Raw genomic sequence first — 27247 nt, 5'->3', positions numbered from 1 at the left:
TTTTGAGCCCTTTGCTTCTGTATAATATCTGTCACGAATGCTGCAACCATTTCTCCCATGGGCCTAGCTCTGGGACTGCTGAGAAGAGGCTCACTGATGATTCCAGTTGTCTTTTCTTCTGCCTCAAGGGCTTAGATTCCACTCCCCACCAATGTTGGCAGCCTTAGCCCCGCTCCTTCAACACTGACCTTTCTCTGTATGGCCAGCACTGCATCACTTAGGTTCTTCCTTCAAGCATAGTGTTGCAGGCACAAGACCTCTCATCACCAGAGGCTCCTTAGAGATTGATAACAAGCTTATAGTATGCCAATATCTATAGACAGCTAGAATAAAGTAAAACATGTTAGAATATCCTTTTCATATTGATGCTACTGTAACAACTCCCATTGAGCATGTCTTGCTCTCAGGAAAACCTTTTATCTTAGAAAAGGGTAACCCCTATCCATCAAACGTCTTCTCAAATCATGGGCTAGATATTTAAAGTCATTCAATGAGGAACAAATCCTTCATAAATGGAGAATTTGACTCACTTGGAGGTATGAAAGCTATTATGATCCGTTTGTTTACAGTGGTACCCAAGCCATTCAGAGACATGAAAATTTAAACATTAATTTCCTTGATGTCTCTTATTAAAGGTCATCACAAATAGTACATTTAGGATTCAATTGATTTAACCAATCTAGAAAATTAAAGCTGCTCCGTCATCTAATAATGCTAAAAATGTATCTCTTCACCCAGTGACATCCAAAACAATCTTATAAGCTACTTATAACCTACTTGAATTCTTAACCAATAATGTAATGTAACTTCTGATAACTTATTGTAAGCCACATAGCATCCCAGTTGAATTTTGCAGAGTATAAAACATGGTGTGGTATGGTGGTAATTAAAATCACACATTATTATTGTGTTAACCCAGTTTGTTAGCTTCCCTAATTCCTAGTGGTACACTCCTATCGCTATCCTTTTCTCCTTCACACATGGAATTTCTGTCCATAGGGATTCCAGGGGGTGTGTTGTGTTCTGCAGAATCTTTAGTCTGATTCAAGATACTCTAATGTATAATGCTATCCCTCCACCAATTCAGACTACCCTATCACTGTGTTTATAATTTTTACCCATTGGTTATCTTCCTTCCACCAGGTCTGCAAAATATGCCTATTTTATCCATCTTTTCATAAAGTCAGTATATTGTAATGTGTTTCCTCTAAGCTGAGCATGTGAGCAGTTGCTCATACATTCTAGGAGTGAAGCTCACAGGTTTTACAGGGTCGCTCATAAAAATACTTGCAGATCTGGAAAATTGTTGGTTTTTAGAACTTGTCACTCATATGAGAAAAGATTGCATGCACCTGGCCAGTCCTTAGAGGGAGTATTGATTGTAACTCTCCCATCTTATTTCTTGGGCTTCTGGCATTTGCATACAGATATTTCAAACAATGTTTGTCAAAATCCTGAGTGGTTTAGAATGGGTAAAAGTGAATCAATTTTATTTTTTATTCTTTCAAAGATTACTAAGGCTAGGGGACCCTCAAATTACATGGAAATACCTTTAGAACAAATAGGAGAAAATATTTTTTCACTCAAAGACTAGTTAAGATTTCAAACTCGTTGCCAGAGGTTTGAACAAGTTCCTGGAGGAAAAGTCCATAGTCTGATATTGAGACAGACATGGGGGAAGCCACTACTTGCCCTGGATTTAGTAGCATGGAATGTTGCTACTATTGAGGTTTCTGCCAGGGATTAGCCACTGTTGGAAATGGGATACTGAACTAGATGGACTATTGGTCTGACCCAGTGTGGCTGCTGTTATGTTCTCGCTTTGTCCTTCTAACCAAGTAGGAAATGGACTGAGGAGCTTCATTCCTGAGAAGGGGCTCTGAGCACATCCAGCCAGATTTTTAATTTTTCTTCATTGGAGAGAGTTCCAGGACATGAACAGCGCTGACAGACTTAAGTGTGGCTGCATTTCCCTGCTTTCTAACCCCTGTTCCAGGATGTGGTTATGTAGCATATATTTACACACCACTAAAAGTACTACTAATTTATTGAGATCCTTTTTTATTGAATATGAAAATACAGATGATAAAGAGTAATAAGATTTCCTTTATAAACTTAATTCACCTTGTTGGCAACAAATATTTGAAAGTCAACTTGCAATGATTTTTTTCAGTTTTCAATTTGTCCATATTCTCTCCCTTTAAAGTTCTGTTGCAAATCATTTAGCTGCTACATTGCTGGATGGTAGATTAGATAAAGCTGAAACCTAAACAGATTCTGAACCATCTCACAAAAATACATGGCTGCTATGTCTATATGGCAGGTTACTGTATGTTAATGAACTTTGGGATATGTAAGAGTATAGTTCCACCATTATATGAAGGGGATTGAGATTTGATATACTGCTTGGACAAGGTGTATTAATCAGTTTACAATCGGGTATTCAAGCATTTTCCCTATCTATCCCAGCAAGCTCACAGTCTGTCTAATGTACCTGGGGCAGTGGAAGATTAAGTGACTTGCCTAGGGTCATAAGAAGCAGCTTGGGGTTTGAACCCACAACCTCAGGGTGCTGAGGCTGTAGTTCTAACCACTACACCACACTCCTCATAGTCTTGGGAGCCCACATCCTTCCAAACATAAATCTGATATATTAATTGGAGTGAAATAACTACTGATAACAGTTTATAAATTTTTTCTATGATAGAGATATGATAGAAATGCAGAGAGAGCATTTAAGGAAAGGGGATGGGATTTGATATATTTATCTGAGGACAAGCAAACAGCATATTCTCACATGTGGGTGGCATCATCCACGAAATCCAGCATGGACAGTTAAAAAAAGTGTACCATCGCTGCCCGTACTGCGTGCCTGCAAGTGTCTTCCCGCCCAATGTCTGCTTGTGGGACCATCACTTCTCATTTTTCCGCTGACACAGCCAAGCAAGGTATTACACTGATAACTGACTTTGCCATTGGCATCATCACAGACCCAGTGCAACTTGAGGCCTTGTTGCAAGGAGTTAAACAGCGTCACAGTCTGTATCCTACCTCAAGAAGACATTGAATGCTTGAGTGTTTGGAATGTCATTGGTACATGACTACATCAAAGTGTACATGTTTAGCTATTAGCAAAGCATGTTAAATTTTTGTTCTTTATCATCCCTCCAGGCCGGCACAGATGGATGGATATTGCGCTCTTCTGCCAGCAAATGGAGACTGAGAACACACTGGATTCTTACAGTACAAGTGGACTGTGCAGTCCCTCATAAAATCAGCCTGTTCTCAGTCTCCAGCAGATGGAGTGGAAAGCCTGTGCAGTCTTCTAAATTTAGGCCTTGGCAGGGTCTGTTGGAAAGGTTAGGCAGTGGCCTTTATCAGCCCCTATTTTCTGGTTGGACTGAGCTGGGGTCCCACAGGACCATTACCACCTTGGGGGTGTCACACTCGGGTGGTCAAGTCCCTCCCTCCATTTCCCCTCAGCTCCCCATTTTAACTGTACGCCTTGCCATGGTCAGGCAAAGAGTACAGTTTTGAGCGCTTGTGGGGTCTCTGTAGGCATGCGAAAGCAGGCATGACTCAGAATCTCAGATCTTGATTCCAGTATTCAAGACCACCTCTCCAATATTCTCTGAATTTGAGATTATTTATTTGGAGACCTTATAGTAGAGGCTACACAAAAGATTAGATGCCATACAGATTGTATGAACACACTCATATACTAAACCAACTCAGCCTCAACCATCCAGGAGATATTCTAACACCTCCAAACACTCCACTTATTATTCTAAGCAAAAATTTTGCCAATATTTATCATCCACTCGTTCATCTACTCAAAGCGGCCCAGAAGACAAAGGCATCAAACTCCTGCTTAAAACCAAGCAAAGCAACAGCAGTCCTTTTGACTCCATTCTAGAGACCATAGCCAATATTCTTCAACCTCCACCTGCATGCAGGTGCCTTCCCATCCAATGTCAGCTCATGGGACTATCAATTCAGTAAAAGAGCTAAGAAGCCAACTAGGGGAGGTGAGAGGGTTGTGAGAATATCTGCCTGCTGTCTTCAGATAACGCTTGCTACAGGTGAGTAATTTTGTTTTATTCTAGGACAAGTAGACAGAATATTCTCACATGTGGGGACTCCCTAGCTATCAGGATGAAAGAGGGTTGGAGGGAAGTTGGTGTCTTAAGTAGAGAATAAATTTTGAAGAACTGCTTGGCTGAACCAGCCATCGCTTCTGGATGATTCTCCAAACAATAGTGAGATGTGAACGTACGAATTGAGGACCAGGTGGCTGATTTACAGATATCCTCAGTGAAATGTGGATGAGCTACTGAAGTCGCCATGGCTCAAACTTTTATGTGCAGTGACACAGCCTTCTAGCATCAGCCCAGCCTAAGCCTAGCAAAGAAGATACAGTCCACCTGTGAAAATGGTTCTCTTGGTGACAGGAGCTCCTAGTCCAGGGTTGTCTGAGTAGATGGATGAGTGGATGATAAAGATGGGCAAAAACTTTGCTTAGAATAATAAGTGGAGCATTTGGAGGTGTTAGAATATCTCCTGGATGGCTGAGATTGAGTCAGTTTTGTAAATGAGTGTTCATAGAATCTGTATGGCATTTAAACTTTTTTGTAGCCTCTACTATACGGTCTCCGAATAAATAGTCTCAAATTCAGGGAATATTGGAGAGGTGGTCTTGAACACTGAAATTCTGAGTCATACCTGTTTTCGCATGACTACAGAGAGTGCCGAAAGTTTTAAAGTGACAGGACACTTTTTGACTGTCCATGCCAGATTCCATGAATGACATCACCCACATGTGAGAATATCTGCCTGTTATCCTCAGATAACACCCGCTACAGGTGAATAACTTTGTTATACCACTTTCTGTGGTTACAATCAAAGCACATAACTCTATACAGGTATTGTTTTGTACCTGGGACAATGAAGGGTGATACTTGGGCCACTCACTGTACTAACCAGTAGGCTTAAAGTATCTATACTGCACTGCTCATCATTCATCATATCATATCTTCCAACATTTTGTTTGTTTGGTCAGTAGAAAATAAAACCTTGAAATGAGTCCTTTCATACTTTGTTTTGTTGGTGATAGATCCCTACTTATGATTCTGTTTGAGCTCCTTAACTTCTAAGAAGTATCTGTATATAATTTATCTATTTCTTTAAGATTATAGGAGAAGTATGTCTGAAAAATCACCCTACCAGTGGGTCGTATTTGTCTTAATATAGATCTCATTCCTTCCAACAGGTAAACATCCTCTGAATCATTCCCAGAGTGTTTGTTAAAAAAAAAAAATTACTATTTTGCACAATTTAAAATTCTTAGTAGATTACAAAACATATGTACATAATCATCCAGTAGATATAAAAGCTCATTTAATATAATTATTTTACAAATTAAAACTTAAACTAAGATGGCAGAAGTTAAAAAATTTACTGTCAGAGCATTTAACCTTATGCCCAGATACTATTATAATTCCATGCAATAATAATAGCAATTAATCAGAGTCCGGTTTTGCTTAATTAGAGGGAAATACCACATTTTTAAAAAAAAGTATCTAATTATTTTCAGGAAGATAATGCCTGTTCCAATTTCATAATTCATTGGGCGGTGAGTTCCCATAAACAATGTTCTGCTACCTGAAAGATGCTGTTTCTAAGTTCCTGCAAGGTCGTCATATTAAAAAAATTAAAACTCTCTTCTATTGAATACAGTTTTCCTGAAGGTTAATACATCTTTAATATGAAAACTATAATCGGTAAACTTATAGGCAATAAATGCTAATAGTTAGCGAGGGGGCTATATGAGGTATTCTAGTGCAATAGGTGTGTCATTCTGGACAGTAGGGTATTCTCTCCATGCCAGTGAGTCATGTAGAAGGAATTCACTCCAAGTTTTCAAATCCACCTTCTTCTCCAGAGGACTCTGCTCTGCCCCCTTCAGTTTTTCCCTTCTGTTCTCGAGTTGGAAGGTATCTTTGTGATCTGCTCTGTATATTTAATTTATTATTTTTGGTGTGTTTCACGTTTTTATGGGACTCCTGATGCACCAGAGCTCCCTAGTGCGGGGGAAAGCTCTGCCTTCCTGGAGAAGAAGCAGACTTGGGTCTGCAGCCTGCAGGTTAATTCCTTGGGGACCTGTTTGGCCAGCATGCAGAAAACTGTATGGAGTTTGGGGTCGTATCCCTAGGAGCTTGGGGTCCATATCCCTAGGAGTTTAGCCGGAGCGCAGGCTGTTAGGATCTGAAGGGGGCTCTTCAGGGTGCTAGGTACTAGTGACCTGGATTGGCCACCTGAGAACGGGCTACTGGGCTTAATGGACCATTGGTCTGACCCAGTAAGGCTATTCTTATGTTCTTTTACGCGTTTGGTTTTGCGGGGGTTGAGAATCAGTCCAACGTTGGGCTGACTGGTGGCTCAAAGATCTCTGTGTTTGGAGGACAGGCTGATTGAGGCAAGGTTTCTTCTTTCAGATTCATCTACAAGTTAGAGCTAAGGCACAGTGAGTAAGGCTGCTACAACCGCTGGGCAAAATTGAGAGTCTCGCTTAGTAAAACTAAAGAAAGCGATTCATCAAAGTCCAATAAAACTTGAAATTTGAGTCTAGAAAAAAAAAGTGTGTTTGGAGGTTTCTGACACATCCTATAGATTTTTTTTGTTTCTTTTTTAACTTTTAGTTAAGGCATTTTTGAGCCATTTTTTGGTGCTAAAACACTGCCACCGCGGCCATCTTTATGTCCCTTCTTTTTTTCAAAGATCTGCAAATTATTCAGATCAACTCGTTTTGCCTCAAACTGGCAGGGATGGATTCCCGAGGTTCTCTTACCCCTAATTCATGCCAGATTTGCACTGGATGGATGACAGAGGATCACCCTTGTGGCATGAGCCACGTAGCATGTAAAGGGGTGGTGGGAGTGTCAGACTTAGCCGCCTCTTTGGTCTGTAGGGCTGAAGAACCTTGGGGGGATCCTGTTTCCCGGGAGAAAATCTCTTCCAGAGCCACTGACCAGCTGCATACCTAAGCTGTGAAGCCCAAGAGACTTATGGTGGAGTTACTTAAAGGGGATCCTGAGCTGCCTTGTACAGGCTTTTCTCCTGAATTTGTTAATTTGGAGAGCCTATTTGGAGAGCTGGGATCCTCATTGGAGTTCTGACAGCAAACCATCAATCGCACAAGGGTACTTTGGTCTCCAAGGGTGCATTAGGGTCCCTGGCAGAAGCTGTCCAGGATCCTGGGGACTTTCCTCATAGGGACTCAGAAGGTGAGGGATCAGTCTTTATGCCCTTGATGTCGAAGGTCAAATCTTCCCTGCTGGGCAATTTAGGGTCACAAACAGGAGGAAGTACACAGGAAACGTCGGGGGGCCATCCACCCAGGGAAGGATACCACAGTGCACAGACTGTTCAAGCTTTTGGTGCTTTTAGAGCTCATTGCTGGCTCTCTTTAGGAGTTACAGTAAGACTCACAAAGACTTCTATCTATACCACATAGTAGGTGTTTGTTAAATGAGAGGAAAAGAATCTCAGAAACCTGCTCAAACTTGGCAATAAAGAACTGATTTGAGACTTACCAGTTCCAGATTTCAATCATTGATTCTGAAAAATCTCTCTAATCAACCCTATTTGTTTAAGTGTGTTTACTAACTGCGTGGCACTATCTTCATGCTGGGCTCCATGGTGGCCACTATTGCTGACCCTTGGGTGAAGGCCCGCATGTGCCCTCTCCAGAATACTGCTGCCTTGGTTGTCACCACAAAAGGGCTCCCTTCAAACGACTCTCTGAACTCCAGAATCCCACCACATTGTGGGTTTATGGCTCCATCCAGTCATTATTGCGGGGTATGCCCCTCAGGATAACTTACAACAGATGCCAGCTTGCTCAGCTGGGGAGGCCATTGCAGTGGATACCCAGTAGCAGGGGCAGTGGTTGGTCTCCCAGAGTAAAGTGGTCCATCAACAGACTGGAGCTTCAAACAATTCATTTGGCATTACAGAAGCTAGAGAGGAGTCTGGAAGTAGAACCGATGTTCTGGATGAAAAGTTTGACAAGCAAAATTTAAAACAATACAATCTGTGGCATCTACCACATCACTCATTTCATCATTCGCCAAAATTTATTTTCAAAGTTTATTATCACCTTTGGCATCACCCATCCAAAATTACTTCATCTTTCACTTTTTTATTTCATTTCAGATATTTTCACAATCATCTCACTCTTTTGAACATTCACACATATCACATTTATTCACGTTTCATTACTGATACACCATTTTTAGTTTCCTATATCTTTATAAGACCCCTGAAGAAGGTTACATTTAGCCAAAACAGACTGTGTCAGGTGTGGAAAGTTTATTCTTCAACACCAGCCATATTGACTATTGTTTTAAATTTTGGTTGTCAATAAATTTTCATCCAGGACATCGGTTCCACATCTTGCTTTGTTTTAGATTCTCCTCTACTGTGGAACCTTGATGTTTTCTTTTGATAAGGAGTCTGAAAGGACAAGTGGTCCTTGTTTTCTTGGACAGTACTACAGCGCTGGTTTATGTCAATCACCAAGGAGACACCAAAAGTCTGCAGCTGAGCCTGGAAGCCCACTTATTGTTCCGGTGGGCTGAGCTGCACCTACAGGCAATTTCTGTTGCACATGTAGCAGGAGTGGACAATGTCCAGATCGATTACTTCGGCAGGCAGACCTATTACTGGGGAGAGTGGATATTATCTTCAGCAGGATTCCAATCCATCATTCTTTGATGGGGTCTGCCAACTTTCAATCTGATGGCTATGGCAAGGTATAAGAAGGTGGATCGGTTCTTCAGTCGAAAATCCAAGCTCAGAGGTGAAGGCCTAGACATCCTAGTCCAACAATGGCCAAAGAGCGAACTCGTGTATGTGTTTCCTCCATGGCCTATAATAGGACAAGTACTTCACAAAATAGCAAACCACCCAGGGAGAGTGTTCCTCATTGCACCGGATTGGCCATGCAGGTCATGGTACATGGACCTAGTGCATCTTCAGAGGGACAAGCGTCTGTCTGCAGGTGCAGCCTGATCTTCTATCTAAGAACTCAGTGGTCTTAGAAGATCTGAATTGCTTTGGTCTTATAGCATGACTGAACGGTTTCCACTTTCGCTAAGGCATGGGGGATGTTTCAACACTGGTGCACAAAGGAGCAGGTGGAGCCATTCAGTGCTCCAATCTCGGTGGTGATAGGATTCCTCCAGGCAGATCTCGACAAAGGCCTAGCTATAGCATCTCTTAGGATCCAATTGGCGTGCCTCTCAAGCTTCAGAGCCCGTAAATGTAAAGCTTCTTTGGCTTCACATCTAGACAAGGGGGCACTGAGACTCAGACCACCGGTAAAATAACTATTTCCTTCATGGAACCTTAACGTGGGTTTGCAAGGCCTTTGGCTTCATATGAACCTATTCAGGAGGCATCCTAGTTGGATCTTACCGTCAAGACTTTTCCTCATGACCATTACGTCAAGTCTTAGAGCCGCAGGCCCTGTTTTGCAGGGAGTTCTTCCTCAGGATCACGGAGGTGGGAGTGTCCTTGCACATGGTTCTGTCCTCTTTGCCGAAGTCGTTTTGGCATTTCACGGTCAAAGAAAAAGGACAGGATTCTGAGAGAGCTGAAGAGAGTGTTATCTAGAAGTCTCTAAACAGTTCTAACTGTTAGATCATCTATTTGTGCTCACCAGTCAGGTTAGACACGGTAGATCTGCATCTAACTTTCTGTGGCCGAACTTGACCCTACGAGCTGGAGAAAGCTTTGCCCGGTCCGCAGGCAAGATTCTTGCACCTTTTTTTAATAGCTGGTTGGAAGGAAAACCAGGAAACTGGAATATGTTCAAAAGAGTCACTGGATTTATTTAAACAAACTCAAAAATTAAGTGCTGTTCACCTTTTCCGTTCAGCAATCCTTTTAAGGCATCATTTTATATTCCACAACCTAGTTCAAAATGCCATTATATTCAAACAGTTCATAGCCACATCACCATCTAAATATCACAGTTCAAAAGAAGGGCAAACCAAATCTCCAACATGTGACTATGCCTTTTCACTGAGACCTCTAGTCCCCCAGGCCCATTGGCCTGCTGGCTGGTTCAGACAACAGTCCCTGCCAGCTGTGTTCTTACATCTTTCCAGGTAAACAGGAAAATTCTTTCTCCAAAAACTTTTTCTGGCAAATTTTATTTTCCTATTAGGACACTTGCAGGATTGCTTTAAAGCACTGCTAGATGCAGCCTGTGTGGAAGGAAACATTCCTCCATTTCAAGATGGATATGGATGGCCATCTCATCAGCATATTGCCATTCTCCTTGAAAATGCACTCAAGAAGCGTAGCCTCTTCATGGGCAGAAGCTTGAACAATTAAGCCTGAAGAGTTTTTTAGGCAGCGACCTGGTCAACTCTGTCCACGTTCTCTGAGTTCTACAGAGTGGAAGGGGCAACACAGGAGGACATCGTCTTTGGGTCCTCGGGGTTAACGAGCAGGTGCAGAGGTCCCGCTCTATATTTCTGGGATTGCTTTTGTACATCTCTATTGTCCAGAATAACACACCTGTTGCACTAGATAAAGATTAGGTTCTTACCTTGCTAATATCTTTTCTAGTAGATAGGTGTGTCATTCTGGAACCCTGCCCTGTTGGTTATTTCTCTTGCCTGTGTACTGTCTCAGTCAGAAGTCAAAACTGAGATTTTTATGTCAGTCAGACCTTAAGGGTATGAAGAATAATCTATTGTTATAATTCTTTGGGGGAATGTTTCAGTTCCATAAGTGTTTCTGATTGGTATGGTTATTTCCACATTTCGATTGTTTAATTACAATGTTTTAACATGTTATACTTTCAGAGCAGAACAGATTTGTAGTTTGGGAGTCTTTCCGTACCCCTCATTATCTGTTCCGATAAAGGCCTGCTTTGATACTAACTGAAGGGGGCAGCAGAGCCCTCCAGAGAAGAAGGTGAAAATATGGTGTGTATTCTTTCTTCATGGACATGGGGAGAATACCCTACTGTCCAGAATGACAGACCTATCTACTAGAAAAGATATTAGCAAGATAGGAACACAGGAGTGTTGGTATGTTCCCCAGTTGAGATTGTGTGCAATTTGTATCCATTTAGTCCCATGTAGAATATTCTGAAGTTACATAATAATTCCTAAAATATTCATACCTAGTCCTTTTAAACTGCATAAAGTTAAGAGTTGCTTGAGGAATTCTGACATGTCTTCATTTGCAAATGTAGCTGAAGATGTTCTACTTTTTTTTTAAATGTGATTTCTGGAATTTCCACTGGCAGGGTATGAAATAAGATATAGGGAAAACAATCATTTTCTCAACACTGTGTGCTTTAAACTAAGAGGCCAGGTCTTGGGGGAATGGGAATCCGAGGAAAGGGAAAACAGTTTAAGGTCCTCAGATGCTTTCAACTCTAGGTATTTCAAGTGATTGTTGGGGCCCATGGATATGCAGTTTCCTTTCAATAGTGGAAGGGCTTGCTTGGGGAGATATACTGTATATTTAAGATTTCTTTTTTCATATTGATTATACCCTGACACTTTATTTTATCCTTAGCCGGACTAGTCCAGACACACATTTGTCTCCTCTACCAGCAAATAGATGGGATAGGCAGATTGGATGACCTTTATCTACCATCATGTTTCTTTGTTTCACTACAAAAGCCACAAATCACAGAAAAGGTAGTAACTTCACACCAAAGCTTAGAAAATGTTTTAGCAATGGTGCGTGCCAGAGGACATAGAACTCTTCAGAGCCCAGATTTCCTTGGTTCTGGACTTTATAGGCTGGGATAGACAATGGATTGTCGGTTAGCTCCCTTAAGGTACTAGTCGCAGGTTTTTTTTATACTTTAGAGCTCAAGTGAGAAAGGGTTTGCTGGCAGCTCATCTGGATGTAGTCAGATTCCTGAAGGGGGTGCTAAGATTGCGTTTTATGGTTTGCATTCCTTTTCTATCATGGAATTTTAGCATTGTGCTGAAGGGCCTCAGCAAGGTCCCCTGTAAGCTTTTGCAAAAAAGGACAATTTACAATATTTCTCAAATATCATTATTGATCATCCTTCATTGAAAGATAAAGAATCACAATGAACGTTATTACAATCTCTAATTTTGTTTCCATAATTCACATTGTAGATAACACCTCTACTTGTATTAAGAAGTGGTGTGATTTAACCTTAATACAAGGCAAAGCTGTTTTCTTATTTTATAAGTTATTACGTAATAAGCAATACAAATTCTCAGAAGACTCAATCCAAATGGAACCAATTGCTAAATAATAAATTGACAGTGTCATCATGGAACATCTTTTGGTCCAAAGTAAACAGACCCTTACTATTACTGTATTTCCATGTATGAAATGCCAAATGGACTCCTCATAGAATGATGAAAGCTCATTTACTGACTACTGATAAATGTTGGCATTATAATTCCTTTCAAGTACTCTACAGCATATAATTTTTGATTGTATTAAAGTTCAATCTTTTTGGATAGAAATTTTGAAAATTATTAAAAATATTATGAATTGCTCTGCTGAGCTAAGCTTTGAGATCATAATGTTCTGTTCTGTTACACCCTTGTTTTGCTAAATCTGTCTGTAAGCCAAACATGATTGATATGCTAATTTCAATTGGTATACAACATATTTTAAAGAATTTCTTAATTACATCTTTTGGTGGAATTCAGTCTACCTATACAAGAGATATGAACAATTTGCAACAGAAAAGTGTAGCTCATTATTTTTAAGCAATCAACATTCTTTATGGTATCCCATTGATAATTGCAAGAAAATCACATGAGAATTTAATGTGACATATATATTTTTAATACCTGATAGCGGAACATTGTAACTGAACCTGATGAGGTAGTCCTGATTTGATAACTTAACGAATGAATCATATTTCTATACATTATATGATAATATAACCTCATTGCATTATTTCTTCTTATTTTTTTAAAAAAAGGTGTTTCTGGTACCTATAACTTCTGCGAGAAGAGTCTCTGAGTTATAGATACTCTTGTGTAGAGAGCAGTTTCTCAGTATCACAGAGCCGGAATTGTCTTACGCAAGGTTCCGTCATTCTTACCAAAAGTTGTTTCAGCCTTTCATATCAATCAGAAGGTCTGTCTGCCAGTGTTTTAGCCCATGGGCTCAAAGGCACAGGATAAACTTTTGAAACTGCTGGATGTACAAAGAATCCTCCACCACCTGTAAGAAACCAATGAGTTTTGACTATGATCATCTCTTTGTTTTTCACAGCCAGGCCAAACGATTTTCTTTTTAGTAAAAGGGCAAATTATTCCAGATGCCCTGCCCTGTCAGTTGCTTTGCCTGTTTTTCTGCCTCGGACAGATATGTATATCCAGAGCCGGTGTTTTCTTTTGCCAGCCTGAGAAGAAATAGAATTTGGGGAGGGGGAGGTTTTGGATATAGGTTGAGACTTCAGAGCTCCATTTATGTTAATGCTGGTTGCACACAGAAGACTGGTGGATTGTTGGTTCCACCTAAGAAATTTCATGTTTATTAATAATTTTTAAAAAAATCATATTTCTTAAGAGTAGAACAAAATTGATTTATTGGGGATATTCCCCTTCCCTTCCTTCGTATTTTCTTAGTCACAGTGGTATTTGACTGCTTTGGTACAAACTGAAGGTAGCAGTACAGTCCACTGGGAAGGAGGCAGAGCTGAAAGATGTGATTGACATCCTTCTGCAACAATGGATGCTATTTAAAAATTCCATCCTGGAAGCCCAGACTAGATTTATTCCATGTATGAGGAAGGAAGAACAAATGGCAGCCTGCATGGTTAAGGAGTGAGGTGAAGGAAGCTATTAGAGCTAAAAGAGAATCCTTCAGAAAGTGGAAAAAGGATCCGACTGAAAATAATTTGTAAACAACACAAGGAATGTCAAGTCAAATGCAAGGTGCTAATAAGGAAGGTGAAGAGAGATCTTGAAAAGAAGATTGCACTGGAAGCAAAAAGACACAATAAAAACTTTTTTAGGTATATTAAAAGCAAGAAGCCGGGAAGAGAATTGGTTAGATCGCTAGACTGAGGAATAAAAGGTGCTCTCAGGGAAGACAAGGACTCTTCGGAGAAATTAAATGAATTCTTTGCCTCAGTCTTCACTGAGGAAGATGTGGGGGGAGATACCAGTGCCAGAAATTATATTCAATTCTGATGAATCGGAGAAACTCATACAAATCTCTAACTGGATGATGTAATGGGTCAATTTGACAAATTGAACAGTAGCAAATCACCTAGACCGGATGGTATACATCTCAGAGTGCTGATAGAATTGAAAAATGAACTTGGCAGAGCTATTAGTAATTTGTAATTTTTCTTTAAAAACCAGCATAATACCGGAAGACTGGAGGGTGGCCAACGTGACACCAGTTTTTAAAAAGGGTTCCAGAGATGGTCCGGGAAATTATAGACCGGTGAGTCTGATGTCAGTGCTGGCCAAAATTGTAGAGACTATTATAAAAAACAGAACATATAAATATCACAAACCCAAAAATAATTGAAGGAAAAAATTATATAAACAATGCTAGAGCCAGGACAGATTCTATCACAAATTAGGTGCTACCAGCAGATATTATTTCTCTGTGTATTTTACAACATGTAATAATGTATGATATACAAGTGCTCAGAGAAGATATTTTTCAGGTTTATTTGATTGTATCGCTTATACTTCTAAGCAATGTACATTTTAAAACAGGGTACATTATTATAAAATAAGAACACATAACAAACCGTACAGGGACCAACATTCTACAACAGGGAAAGGGGTTGAACTACAATAGTTAGAGAAAAGAAAAGTCTAGGATAGTAATTTGAGACCATAATAAGGATCACGCCCATCAGTCAATCAGAACATATATGTATGTAAGCATGGATTAATGAGAGAAAGCCAATTTGGTTTTAGTGAAGGGAAATCTTGCCTCACCAATCTACTGCATTTCTTTGAAAAGGTGAATGAGCATGTGGATAAAGATGTTCATATTGATACTGTGTATTTGGATATTCAATAGGCATTTGACAAAGTACCTCATGAAAGACATTTGAGGAAATTAGAAAGTAATGAGATAGGAGGTAATGAATGTCCTGTTATGGATTGAGAACTGGTTGAAAGAAAATAGAGTGGATTTAAATGGTCAATATTCTCAATGGAGAATGAAAAATAGTCCAAGGGTCTATGCTGGGACCTCTGCTTTTTAACATATTTATCAATGATCTAGAGATATTGATAGCTAGAGAGATAATTAAATTTGCTGATGACAGTTGTTCAATTACATTACATTACATTACATTAGTGATTTCTATTCCGCCATTACCTTGCGGTTCAAGGCGGATTACATCCAAACTAAAAACAAGAATTACATTTCAACTTGGAAGTAATAGAATAAACGATGAGATAAAATTTTAAGGGATAATTATGGGTTTTAGATAATGTTTGGTAATTTAGAAAAAAATTAGAGAGTACTAAGGGTTTATAGAGTGTTAGATGTTGGGTTAGGATTGTTGTACTGGATAGGTTTAACGTGTTTTTTTGAAGAGTATGGTTTTAATTTCTTTCTTGAAGGTTTTGTAATCTGTGGATGAAGATAACAGAGTGGTGAGTTGTTTGTCCAACTTAGCTGCTTTGGAGGCTATTAAGTTGTCATAGAGTTTTTTTTCGTTTGATATTTTTGGATGGTGGGTAATAGAATAGTGAATGGGTTCTTCTGTGTCTGATTGAGGAGGATTGATTTAGTCTGTTATTCCAGTAAGTTGGGCTTTCTCCGTTGATAGCCTTGTAAAGTAAGCAGTAGAATTTGAAGTTCACTCTTGCTTCTATTGGAAGCCAGTGCGAGTCATGGTCTGCCTCTGTGATATGGTCATATTTTTTTAGTGAATAGACAAGTATTCTGCACCGTCTGCAATTGCTTCATCATGGTCGCGGGACATGGTAGGTATAGTATGTTGCAGTAGTCCAGCGTCCCAAGGATTAGAGATTGTACCAGTAGTAGGAATTGCTTCTTTTCGAAGAATGATCGGATTTTTCTCAGATTTCTCATGGTCATGAATGATGTCTTTATTATTTTGTTAATTTGGGGTTGCATGTTACAGCTTCTGTCAATAGTGATGGCAAGCAATTTTAAAGTAGGTTGTATTGGGTATGAAAACAAATTTATTACAAGATTAGTTAACGTTGGAGTTTTGTCATTTTCAAGTAGAATGAAATTTGTTTTGTCAGGGTTAAGTTTTAATTTGTGCTCTGTCATCCATATAGCCACTGATTCGAGGGTTCTGTGTATTGTGTTTGCTATGAAGGATTCTGGTTGGTTGAAGGGTAGAAGAATAGTGATGTCATCTGCGTAGCTGTATGAAATTATGCCGAGATTATCCAGATAGTAGCTGAGGGAAGCTATGTATATATTAAATAGAGTAGGTGATAGGGGTGATCCTTGGGGAACTCTGCAGGGGGTTGGACCAAGGTTCAGATTTTTCTTGCATTATTTTGACTCTGTAAGTTCATGATTGTAGGAATCCTTTAAACCATGCAAGTACTTTGCCAGAGATTCCTATTGAGTCGAGAGTTTGTAAAAGCATGTCGTGGTCAACCAAGTCAAAGGCTGCAGAAAGGTCTAATTGTATCAGCAGTATTTTTTTGCCTGTACTGAGGTGTTGTCTTGCAGTGTCCATTAGTGTTCCTAGAAGTGTTTCTGTGCTGTATTTGGCTCGGAAACCTGATTGTGTGGGGTGGAGTATGTTGTGATTCTCTAGGAAAGAGGCTAGAGTTTTGGCTACGAGACCTTCCATCAGTTTAATGTACAATGGGATTGAGGCAATGGGTCTGTAATTGGATGGTTGGTCTGTTGCTCCTTTAGGGTCCTTTAATATCGGAGTTATTATGATTTCGCTGAGTTCTGGTGGGAAATAACCCTCTAGTAGTGAAGAGTAAATCCATTGTAGAAGCAGGGAGCGGAATAATGTGCTTGAAGTTTTCAGTAGGTATGTGGGGCAATGGTTAAGGTCACAGGCTGCTTGGCTATATTTATTATAAAGATTGTTGAATTCTGTCCAATCTATGTGAGAAATGGGACCAGGTTCTATCTGCTACGACTGATTCTTTATCTATTGGTGGAAATGATGACTATGTGTGAGGGTGTTCTGTTGAAAGAAGCTCTGATAATTGCGATTTTGTTTTTGAAGTAGGAAGCTAGGAGGGTGGCTGTAGATGGGGGCAAATTATTGTTCTTTATGTATGGTGTTGTGTTTGTGAGGTCTTTTAGTGGCTGGAATAATTTTTTTGAGTCTTAAGGTCCATCTCCAATTTGTTTCGAGTAGTATGTCCTTCTTTTTTCTTTCAGTTCAATCACAATAGGATTGTGAAAAATTGCAGGAGGACCTTGAGAGACTGGCAAAATGGCAAATGACGTTTAATGTAAGCAAGTGCAAAGTGATATATGTGGGAAAGAGGAACCCGAACTAAAGCTATGTGACGCTGGGTTCTGTGTTAGGACTCACTGCCCAGAAAAAGGATTTAGGTATCATTATTGAGGATACGTTGAAATCCTCAGCTCAATGTGCGGCGGCTGCTAAGAAAGCAAATAGAATGTTAGAAATTATCAGGTTCGGAATGGAAAACAAAGCTGAGAATGTTATAATGCTCTTGTATAGCTCTATGGTACAGCTGCACCTTGAATACTGTGTGCAGTTCTGGTCGCCATATCTCAAAAAAGACATAACTTGAATTAGAAAAGGTACAGAGAAGGGTGACAGAAATGATAGAGAGGGGACAGCTTCCCGACGAGGAAAGGCTAAAGCAGCTAGGGTTCTTCAGCTTGGAGAAGAGACGTATGACAGAGGTCTATAAAATAATGAGTGGAGTGGAAAGGATAGATGTGAATCACTTGTTCACTCTTTCCAAAAATACTAGGACTAAGTAGTAGATTTAAACTGGAAACAACGTGTAATTAAATTCTGGAATTCATTGCCAGAGAATGTGGTAAAATCAGTTAGCTTAGCGGGGCTTTAAAAAGGTTTGGATAATTTCCTAAAAGAGAAGTCCATAGGCCATTATTGAGATGGCTTGGAGAAATCCACTGCTTATTCTTAGGATAATCAGCATAGAATCTGTTTTGCTTCTTGGATCTATCTAGGTACTTTGGACCTGGGTTGGCCATTGTTGGAAACAGGATACTGGGCTTGATGGACCTTCGATCTGTCCCAGTAGGGCAATTCTTATGTTAAGTTCGCGGATAGAGGGGAAGGGGTTATTCATTAAAAAGATACGGAAGATGGTGAAGTGAGGTTAACTGGAAACTTCCACTAAGACAAATCACCCCACTTCAGAGTGTCCAGTGTAAGAAAGAAGGCTAAAGGGTCTCAAAGCTTTATGGGTTAGAGTGTTAATCATTGGCCCTTATTACCACCACCTCCTTAATGTTTTGCTTAACAGTTGCTGCTGTTAACTAGCTGTATAAATTACTCTTAATAAGACATGACAACAGTAAGTATTTTCACTTATGTTTAATGTGCAGAATCACTAGCCTGCCCTAATTTTCACTTTGTAGCCTGATTATTTAATCTTTTTCTGGAGATCTGAAATGAAAATGATGCAAAACAGAGATTTCACTGCAAAAAAATGCCAGGCAGTGATGAAATCTCTTTTCCTAAAAGTGAACTTGGCCAAACAAATAATATGTCAGTTACATTAGTGGATATGTGCCCTTCCTACTCCAGTCAGGAACTGGGTTCCCAGATCATGACATTGGAGTGGAAGGCAATGAACGTTCTGGGAGACCAACTCAAGTGACAGTTCCAGAAAAGGAGAATGTCATTCATCTGCTATAAAGATAGCAGAGACCCTGTAGGTATCCCAAGAACAAGTAGGCTATATTCACAAGATTTTAGACATGAGAAAGCTCTTAGTCAAATTGATTCCCAAATATCTCAATGCTGACCAGAAGCATGATCGAGTGGTTCTCTCACAAACCATTTTGGACCAATTTCAGTGGAATCCTGTGGGATTTTTGAACCGTCTCATAACTATGGATTAAACTTAGGAGGATATACAGTATATACATATATGATCCAGAGACAAAAGAACAGTCCAAAGAATGGAGACAGTGGTTCTCCCATGTCCCAAGAAGTTCGAGACACAGAAGTCATCAAGCAAGGTGTTAGCATCTGTCTTTTGAGACAAAGATGAAATTTTGCTTGTAGAATACCTGGAAAAGGATTCAACCATCACGGCAAACTGAAATAGCAACTGATCTCCAAACATCGAGGCAAACTTTCAAAAGGAATCTTGTTTCTTCAAGGCAATGCCACACCGTTCAATGCCAAAAATGACTAATCCCTAGTGAAATAATAGAGATAAGTTGGCATGTTAGTTTGGTTCTGGCTTCATAAGACACAGAGTTTGTCAGTTTATAGCTCTACAAATTGGAAGAACACGTGATCTCATTTTATATAGATGACGATATAGTGACATTTAACTAGACCCCTGATGACCCTACTACATCATCTGGATTCAAAGTAAATGTGAAGAAATCAGGAAGCATTGAATGAAAGTATGAACCGTGCATGATTTCAAAATTATCAAGGCTAACTTCCCCTTTTAAGCTGGGAGAGAAGCATATCAAATATTGGGGTGTCTTTCTGAAACAAGAAGCACATTTATCAAGCTCTAACTATATGGCACTATTTGAAATTGGAATAATTTAACTTCCTCATCTGGAAAGATGATATCAAGGGGATTGGGACTTGATATACTGCTTTTCTGTGCTTGTAATCTAAGCAGTTTACATATTACATACAGATACTTATATTGTACCTGGAGTAGTGGAGGGTTACGTGATTTGCCAGAGTCACAAGAAGCTGCTGTCATGTGAATGTTACTATCCGTGTTCCGGGCACTAACCACCCTGTACCCGGAGATAAGAGTCAATAAATAAGTTATGACTAGTTTGAGTATGCAAAAAGTCTAGCAGTATTTTATTAAATGAACTTTCAATATCTGCACTTTGTTGTGGAAAATAAGAGAAATTTAACATACTTTGCTAATAGCTAAACACATACACTTTGGTGTATACCAATGACGTTCCAAACACTTAAGCATTCAATGTCTTCTTGAAATAGGATAAAGCCTGTGATGCTGGTCAGCTCCTTGCAACAAGGCCTCACACTGCACTGGGTCTGTGGTGATTGTACTTTGCTCGGTTGTGTCATTAACTACCTTCCCTGTGTTGACAAATTGTTCAGCAGTATTGAAAGTGGTTAACGACACAGCTTGTGTGCAAAGGAGAAATTTGTGAAGCATAATTTGTATGCCATATTGAGACTTCCCCCTTTGAAATAGTTTCAGGCTTTGATAGTTAAAAAAAATTCAAGCTTGCCTATTCATCACCAACTCCAAGAATATATAGATAGAATAGTCTTATCAAGTATTCCTCAAATAAATACATTTTGGTGGTCTATGTTCCACCCTAGTATTATTTCAATCTTTTACCATCTTCAACAACCTGTTGCTATTTTGCTGTTCAGAAAAATCTTTTTATGGAAGGGGGAGGCTGGAAATACTGCCATCTTTAAGTATTCACAAAGTCAGGTTCTTAAATACTGCCTGATATGTCATACCAGCAATCATAAAAGCTTCGTATAGTATATATATTTTGTGGTAAAAAGCAAAATTCAAACCCATATGAAAGGTAACAAAGGTCTGAACTTTATTTGCTGCAGATTATGTAATTAAGAATTTTTATTGATGTAAATCTCTCTGATGAGAGATATCTTTATGGTGGAGAAAATGTGGGATATAAGACAACTATGGCATTGCCCTATATTAAGTTACCCAGTGTGTGTTGGGGATTTACTGTCAAACAAATACAATGAAACAAACTAAAATTTTGAAGACATACCTAATAAACTACTTTAGCCAATCATAAAAATACAATAGACAAGAAACCATTATTAAATATGAGATGTTCTGTGTTTATTATGGATGTTTTCTATTGGTTTTATAAGACACATTTAAGACTACAAATCATATGAAACTAATGAAAAATAAATGACAATGTAAACATATATACAGTTTGTGTAGGATTAATAAAGGCATAACAAGAAATCAAAACATCTATGTAAAAAAATAAACATTAATTTACGAACAGACAAAAACAAAGTCATAAAGTGAGATGTGATTGGCATGTTCCCAGAAGAAGCAAAGAACCTGCATGCCATGTACTTGAAATAAATCTGAATTTTATTTATTTTTCTTTAGGCAGAGAAAAACAGAGCAGCAGCAATGGCTAATAACTTGCAGAAAGGAAGTGCTGGGCCTATGCGACTCTATGTGGGATCATTGCACTTCAATATAACAGAAGATATGCTTCGTGGAATCTTTGAACCATTTGGAAGGGTGAGCATACTTAAAAAAACAACTCAGACAAGGAATCATTGTGTAAAGTTGACTGGAAGGACTCTGCAAAGGAATTGATGAAAACACTTTATAACTTAATAGGTGATGGGAGTCAAAACTGACAAAATTTAAACATGAATGAAATAGACACACAATCCTTTGTAAGGGAAATGGGGGCACTGATCAAGGAAGGCTCAGTAGGCAGGTGTGGATTGGCAGAGTTGTCTTCGATGCTGTTTTGAATCAGAAAGAAAGATCAGCCAGTCTACAGTCTGGCCAGATATTTTCTACCAGCACAGCATGGCGTTTCAGACCATGGTCCCAAGCTAAGTAAAACTTTTTTTGCTTTTCCTGTGCACAGTGATGGGTATATTACCCTTTTGATAATTACATTTCAGTGGTGGTGGAGTTTTTGCCAGTGATAGTATATAAGCAGCTTGGACTTTAAACAGTATTGAAGTTGTTTACTGCTGCATTGAAATGTTTGAGGCTTTTTCTCCACTGGTTTGTGAAATGGTTATCGGGGGAGTGTAACCCATCTCTGGTGAGTAATATTTTGTAGTTTAATTTTGGGATTTAAACATCTGTATCATATCTTCCCTCTCCCGCCCTTTCCTCTAAAGTATACAGATTGAGATATTTAAGTCTATCCCCATACACCTTATGACGAAGACCACACACCATTTTAGTAGCCTTCCTCTGGACCGACTCCATCCTTTTTATATCTTTTTGAAGGTGCGGCCTCCAGAATTATACACAATATTCTAAATGAGGTCTCACCAGAATTTTATACAGGGGCATGAATACCTGGCCAAACATCTCCCTATGCACCCTAGCATCCTTCTAGCTTTCGCCATCACCTTTTCAACCTGTTTTGCCACCTTAAGATCATCGCATACAATCACACCCAAGTCCCACTCTTCTGTCATGCACTTAAGTTCTTCACCCCCTAAATTGTACCATTCCCTCGGGTTTTTGCATCCCAAATACATTACCTTGCATTTCTTAGCATTAAATTATAGCTGACAAATTTCAGACCATTCTTCAAGCTTCGCCAGGTCTTCAAGATATTCACACCATCCTGGGTGTCTACTCTATTGCAGATTTTGGTATCACCCATAAAGAGGCAAATCTTACCTGACAACCCTTCAGTAATATCAGTTATAAAAATGGTAAAAAGAACAGGCCCAAGAACAGAACCTTGAGGCACACCACTGGTAACATCCCTTTCCTCAGAGCGATCTCTATTGATCACTACCCTCTGTCGCCTTCCACTCATCCAGTTCTTGACTCATTTTGGGATCACATCCGCCCTTCTCCAGTCCTTCGGTACTACTCTTGACTCTAGAGACTCATTGAAAAGGTCAGTCAGTGGAGCCACCAGAACTTCCCTAAGTTCCTTCAACACCCTCGGATGTGCACCATCTGGCTCCATTGCTTTGTCTACTTTTATTTTAGCTAACTCCTCACGAACACAACCCTCTGAAAATCAATCAGGGTCTACCATGCCTCCATCCCTATTCATGTTTGTCTTCTGTGGTCCTGCTCCCGGCGCTTCAGCCATGAACACAGCTTTTCTGAAATACCCCTATAAAGAGTTGCAGTAATCCAAATAAGGCAATAATGGCTTGAGCAATGTTTCAGAAACTTTGAGGACTTAAGGAAGATTGAATAGCCCTCACTTGTCCTATTGAGAAAAAAAAACTTTTTTGATCTTCAAATGTTATCTTAGAGTCAAGAATCGCCCCTAAACTTTCAGTGTATTTTTTATCTTCAATATTTCTCCTGTAGCAATATAAAATTCTTCTGTGGGATCGACTCAGTCACCAAACCAAAGGGCTTTTGTTTTCTGCCTATTCAATTTTAAATAATTATTCTTGGTCCAAGAATCTACCCTAGAAACACTTTTTTATTTAGTAGTTCAAACGTTTGTAACCCTGGGCAAAAGAAGAAAAATGTTAACTGTGTATGATGAAACTAGAACACTGAGTATATTCAACACCTCTCCCAAAGATTTCAAACAGATATTAAATAGCAAAGGGGAGAGAGATGAATCCTGGGGAAATTCCTCATAAGGAATGCCAAGGGACTAAAATAGAAAAGATCTTTTCCCCCCCCCCAAATTCCTTGAACCATTCCTGTAATACTTAACACATTGAGCCTATACAACATCAAATGCAGCCAAGATGTCAAATTGAGTAAGAGGAAGCGAGTAGTTCTTCAGTCTTCTTGACCTCTGATGACAGTGTTGTGGTTGGATGCTCACAGCCTCCAGCAGCACATTACCAGCCCAGATGGCCAGTCCTGTTAATGCTGCTATAGTTGCCACTGTCCACCAGTAAGCAAGGAAGAAGACTTAAAGGGGTAATACAGGGAATGGAGGTGGAGTGGAGATAGCATGAATGATAGGAGAGAACTAAGACAAAAGGCAGCGATGGATTGGTTGAGTATATAGAGAATGGAAAAAGAGTCCTAGAAAGGAAGTATGCTGGCAAAGGGAGAAAGAACAGTGCGTTGGGAGCAGTTAAAGATGGAGTGAGAGAGTCGTGGGAGGAAGAGGAAAAGAGAGCAAGAGTGATAGGAAGAGTAGCAACTGAGAACAGGTGCAAAGGAGGAGGAAAAGAGATGACTGCCCAGAATGGATCCAGTTGTGAAAGGAGTCTGAAAATGATCTGGCTTCTGGCCAAGCTACTCATGGACAATATTAATCTGGGTTAAGCTTGATAAGGGATTTGGAGAATGTAAATGTTTGCTATTAGGTCCAAATGAAACAACACGAAGAGCTCATGATTCTAGAAGGCTGTTTCTTCAGTGCTAGAGTTTGCTTAATGGTGGTATAATATCTCATTGATGATTTATTTCAACAATTCCTGAATTTTCCTTCATTCCTTATATGATGAGGACTTTTTTTCATTTTGTTCTCTTCTTTAATTCTAGATTTACCCCTTTTGGGGTCATGATATAATTTGTGTATAATGTGTTTGAGGCATGTCATGTCCTGTAGGAAGTCAGCCAGCGTGGACGACTGCTCCTGGCCTGCATCTCTCCTCCTCTCCCTTCATCTCCCGGATCCCTCCACTGGCAGGTCGCAGCCAGATGGGCCTCTGTGCACTTCCGGGTGCCTTCTGGCCGGGGCACTGAATTTAGTGTGCCGCCGGCCGGAAAATTTGTGAGACACACTATTAAAGGAAAGCCCCTTAGATTAGTGGTTCCCACTTGGGGAGCACACAGCAAGTCAGGTTTCCAGGATATCTGCGATGAATATGCATGACTTCATGCAAATTTCTATCATGAATTTTCATTGTGGATATTCTGAAAACCTGATCAGCTGTCCAGGTTTCGGAACCACTGCCTTAGAGCATTCATAAAGTAGAAATGTACATCTCTGTCAGGTTAAAACTGAAGATTAGCAGTATTTCAAGTCTAGCCCCCTCTTTTACAAAGCCTGATAGTGCAGGCCGATATGATAAATGCTCTGAGGCCGGGTGTCGGAGCATTTGCCGCGTGGCACTCACTAGCGCCGCTTTGTAAAAGAGGCTGTAAATTTGCTGCAGATAAACTAGTAAAGCTTAACTGCTGTATTTAATCACATTATGTAAGAACTGTTCTCTTACGTATCTTGTTTAGATTGAAAGCATTCAACTGATGATGGACAGTGAAACTGGCCGTTCCAAAGGATATGGATTCATTACAGTAAGTTAATGTATATAAACAGTTCATTCTTGGTCATACCAGTATTTGGACTATGCAAATTTGTTCTTTGTGAAACTAAACCTGTGAATGAATCCAGGGTTTGAAATTTAGTTCATGGCAGATAAAGACCATATCAGTCTACCCATCCATACCAGCCCATCCTCTGTGTTTGTCTAATGCGTCCCATTAATTCAGGTGCTGTCTGATTGCTCCCGAGTCTATCCCTTTTTCCTCCTTTCTATGCCCCTCATTTCAGAGTTTTCTTTAAATTGGAAGCAATCCACTGTCTTGAGCATTTATGCCAAAGAGGTATTTAGGCGTCTTATCATATTTCCCCCCTTCAGCCTTTCTTCCAAAGTAAGCAAGTAGAGAGAGATCTTTGTCTCCATATGCTTGATGATGACCACTGACCTTTTTGTTAGCCAACTTCAGGATTGATTCCATCCTGTTTATATCTTCTTGAAGGTATGACTTTCAAAACTGTATACTTTGAGACATAGAGGCACCATCACTCCCTTTATTCTACTGACCATTCACTTGAGGCACCCTATACAGTCTAGCATATTTCTAGCTTTTGCCATCACCTTTTCTGTCTGCTGACCACCTTAAGAACTAAGGATACAGTTGCCTCCAGGAGCCACTCGTTTGTGCACAGAAGTACTTTACCCCCTATACCCTTTTGCTTCCTTGAGTTGGTTTTTTTAAAAAATATCTTTATTGGTATATTAGTTACAGATATACAGAATTACATAACCAGGCAAGAAACTATCATCAAATCCAAAAGTATAACCATGCACAATATTTGTTCTGGTGCAATGTGTCTAGGAGTCCTGACTATAGGCTCAGACTTCTTTTTTTTCCCTTGCATCCTGATCTTACTTCCTTAATTATAGTGCAATAGGAGACCCCAGAGGGTACCCTATAGGTGGCTAAGACTGACAAAGCTTTATCCTTTAGCTCCGGAATTTCAGCAGTTATTTGTCCAACCAAAGGTGGATTTGCTGGTAGCACAGGTTACCAAGTGTACTTTCTTCCCTAGTGAAGGGGAATGATGTTCAATTTGGTGACAGAGTTCAAAAGGGCATGAGATGAACACAGAGGATTTCTAATCAGAAAATAATGGTATATATTGAAGAACTAAGGCCAGTATTGAGCACGCTTCACGGTCTGTGTCACGTATATGGCCATTCATTTGAGGAGGGGCTTAGATGAGCTGGAGTAAGCTTTGACGGAGACTCCAGTAGATGCACAATACTGGGCAGAGCTCTGGGTTTCTGGCCCAGAGATATCTAAGAACAATTTAAATTAAAGCATTGAATTATAGAGAGTGTATTTTGGGGCAGATTGGACAGACCATTCAGGTCTTTATCTGCTGTCATTTATTATATTACTATGGACAAATAACTGCTGAAATTCCAAAGCCATAGGACATCTCTCACAAAACTGCCCCCACCCCACGCTACCCTGCACAATATTTTGGGCAGACAGAGGGGAAAAAATGGTCTCTTAGAGCCCCTTCCACCTCTTCTTGTGAAGGGTGGACAAGCAACAACAGGCTGCTGGCTTCATGCTTTTAACCATGAGGCATAGGTCATGTAGATATGGCAGAGAGGTGAAACAGCTTGTGTTTCATTTAACTTCTGCCTCTTTCCTGCAGCTTCTTCAGTACTTGATATTTTATGGCAAAAAAAAAGTTAAACCAGCTGGGTATAGCAAGCTATGAACTAAGGTTTGAGAAACTCTGCTCTCTAATATTTTATGCATTTCTTTCAGTTTTCAGATTCAGAGTGTGCCAAAAAAGCACTGGAACAGTTAAATGGATTTGAGCTAGCTGGCAGGCCAATGAAGGTGGGCCACGTGACGGAGCGCATTGATGCTTCTAGTGCCAGTTCATTTTTGGACAGTGATGAACTAGAAAGGACTGGAATTGATTTAGGAACCACTGGGCGCCTGCAACTGATGGCAAGGCTTGCAGAAGGTTAGTTTATGAGAAAGTGCTCATTCTTTAGCACTCTCCAGACCAGTAGAGGTTAACTTTACGATTGGGTATATATCTAATCATGACCAGCAGGTGGAGACTGAAAACAAAACTTTGGGACAGT

At 39.8% G+C, this 27247-nt stretch overlaps 1 protein-coding gene across 6 annotated transcripts in view; it reads left to right on the top strand.

Annotated features, from left to right (window-relative positions):
- The window catches only part of RBM39 (RNA binding motif protein 39), a 137933-nt gene that overhangs the window by 74474 nt on the left and 36212 nt on the right, over window positions 1–27247 (top strand). For all 6 annotated transcript variants that reach the window (XM_033963389.1, XM_033963393.1, XM_033963391.1 and 3 more), the window contains 3 exons: window positions 21315–21452; window positions 25080–25145; window positions 26919–27123. In XM_033963389.1, coding sequence (XP_033819280.1) covers window positions 21315–21452; window positions 25080–25145; window positions 26919–27123 — 409 coding nt within the window. The remainder of the gene's footprint in view (window positions 1–21314; window positions 21453–25079; window positions 25146–26918; window positions 27124–27247) is intronic.

Source organism: Geotrypetes seraphini, chromosome 11 (assembly GCF_902459505.1).
Source record: "Geotrypetes seraphini chromosome 11, aGeoSer1.1, whole genome shotgun sequence".
In the NCBI taxonomy this organism is placed as follows: domain Eukaryota; kingdom Metazoa; phylum Chordata; class Amphibia; order Gymnophiona; family Dermophiidae; genus Geotrypetes; species Geotrypetes seraphini.
This window is presented reverse-complemented; position numbering and strand designations above follow the sequence as displayed.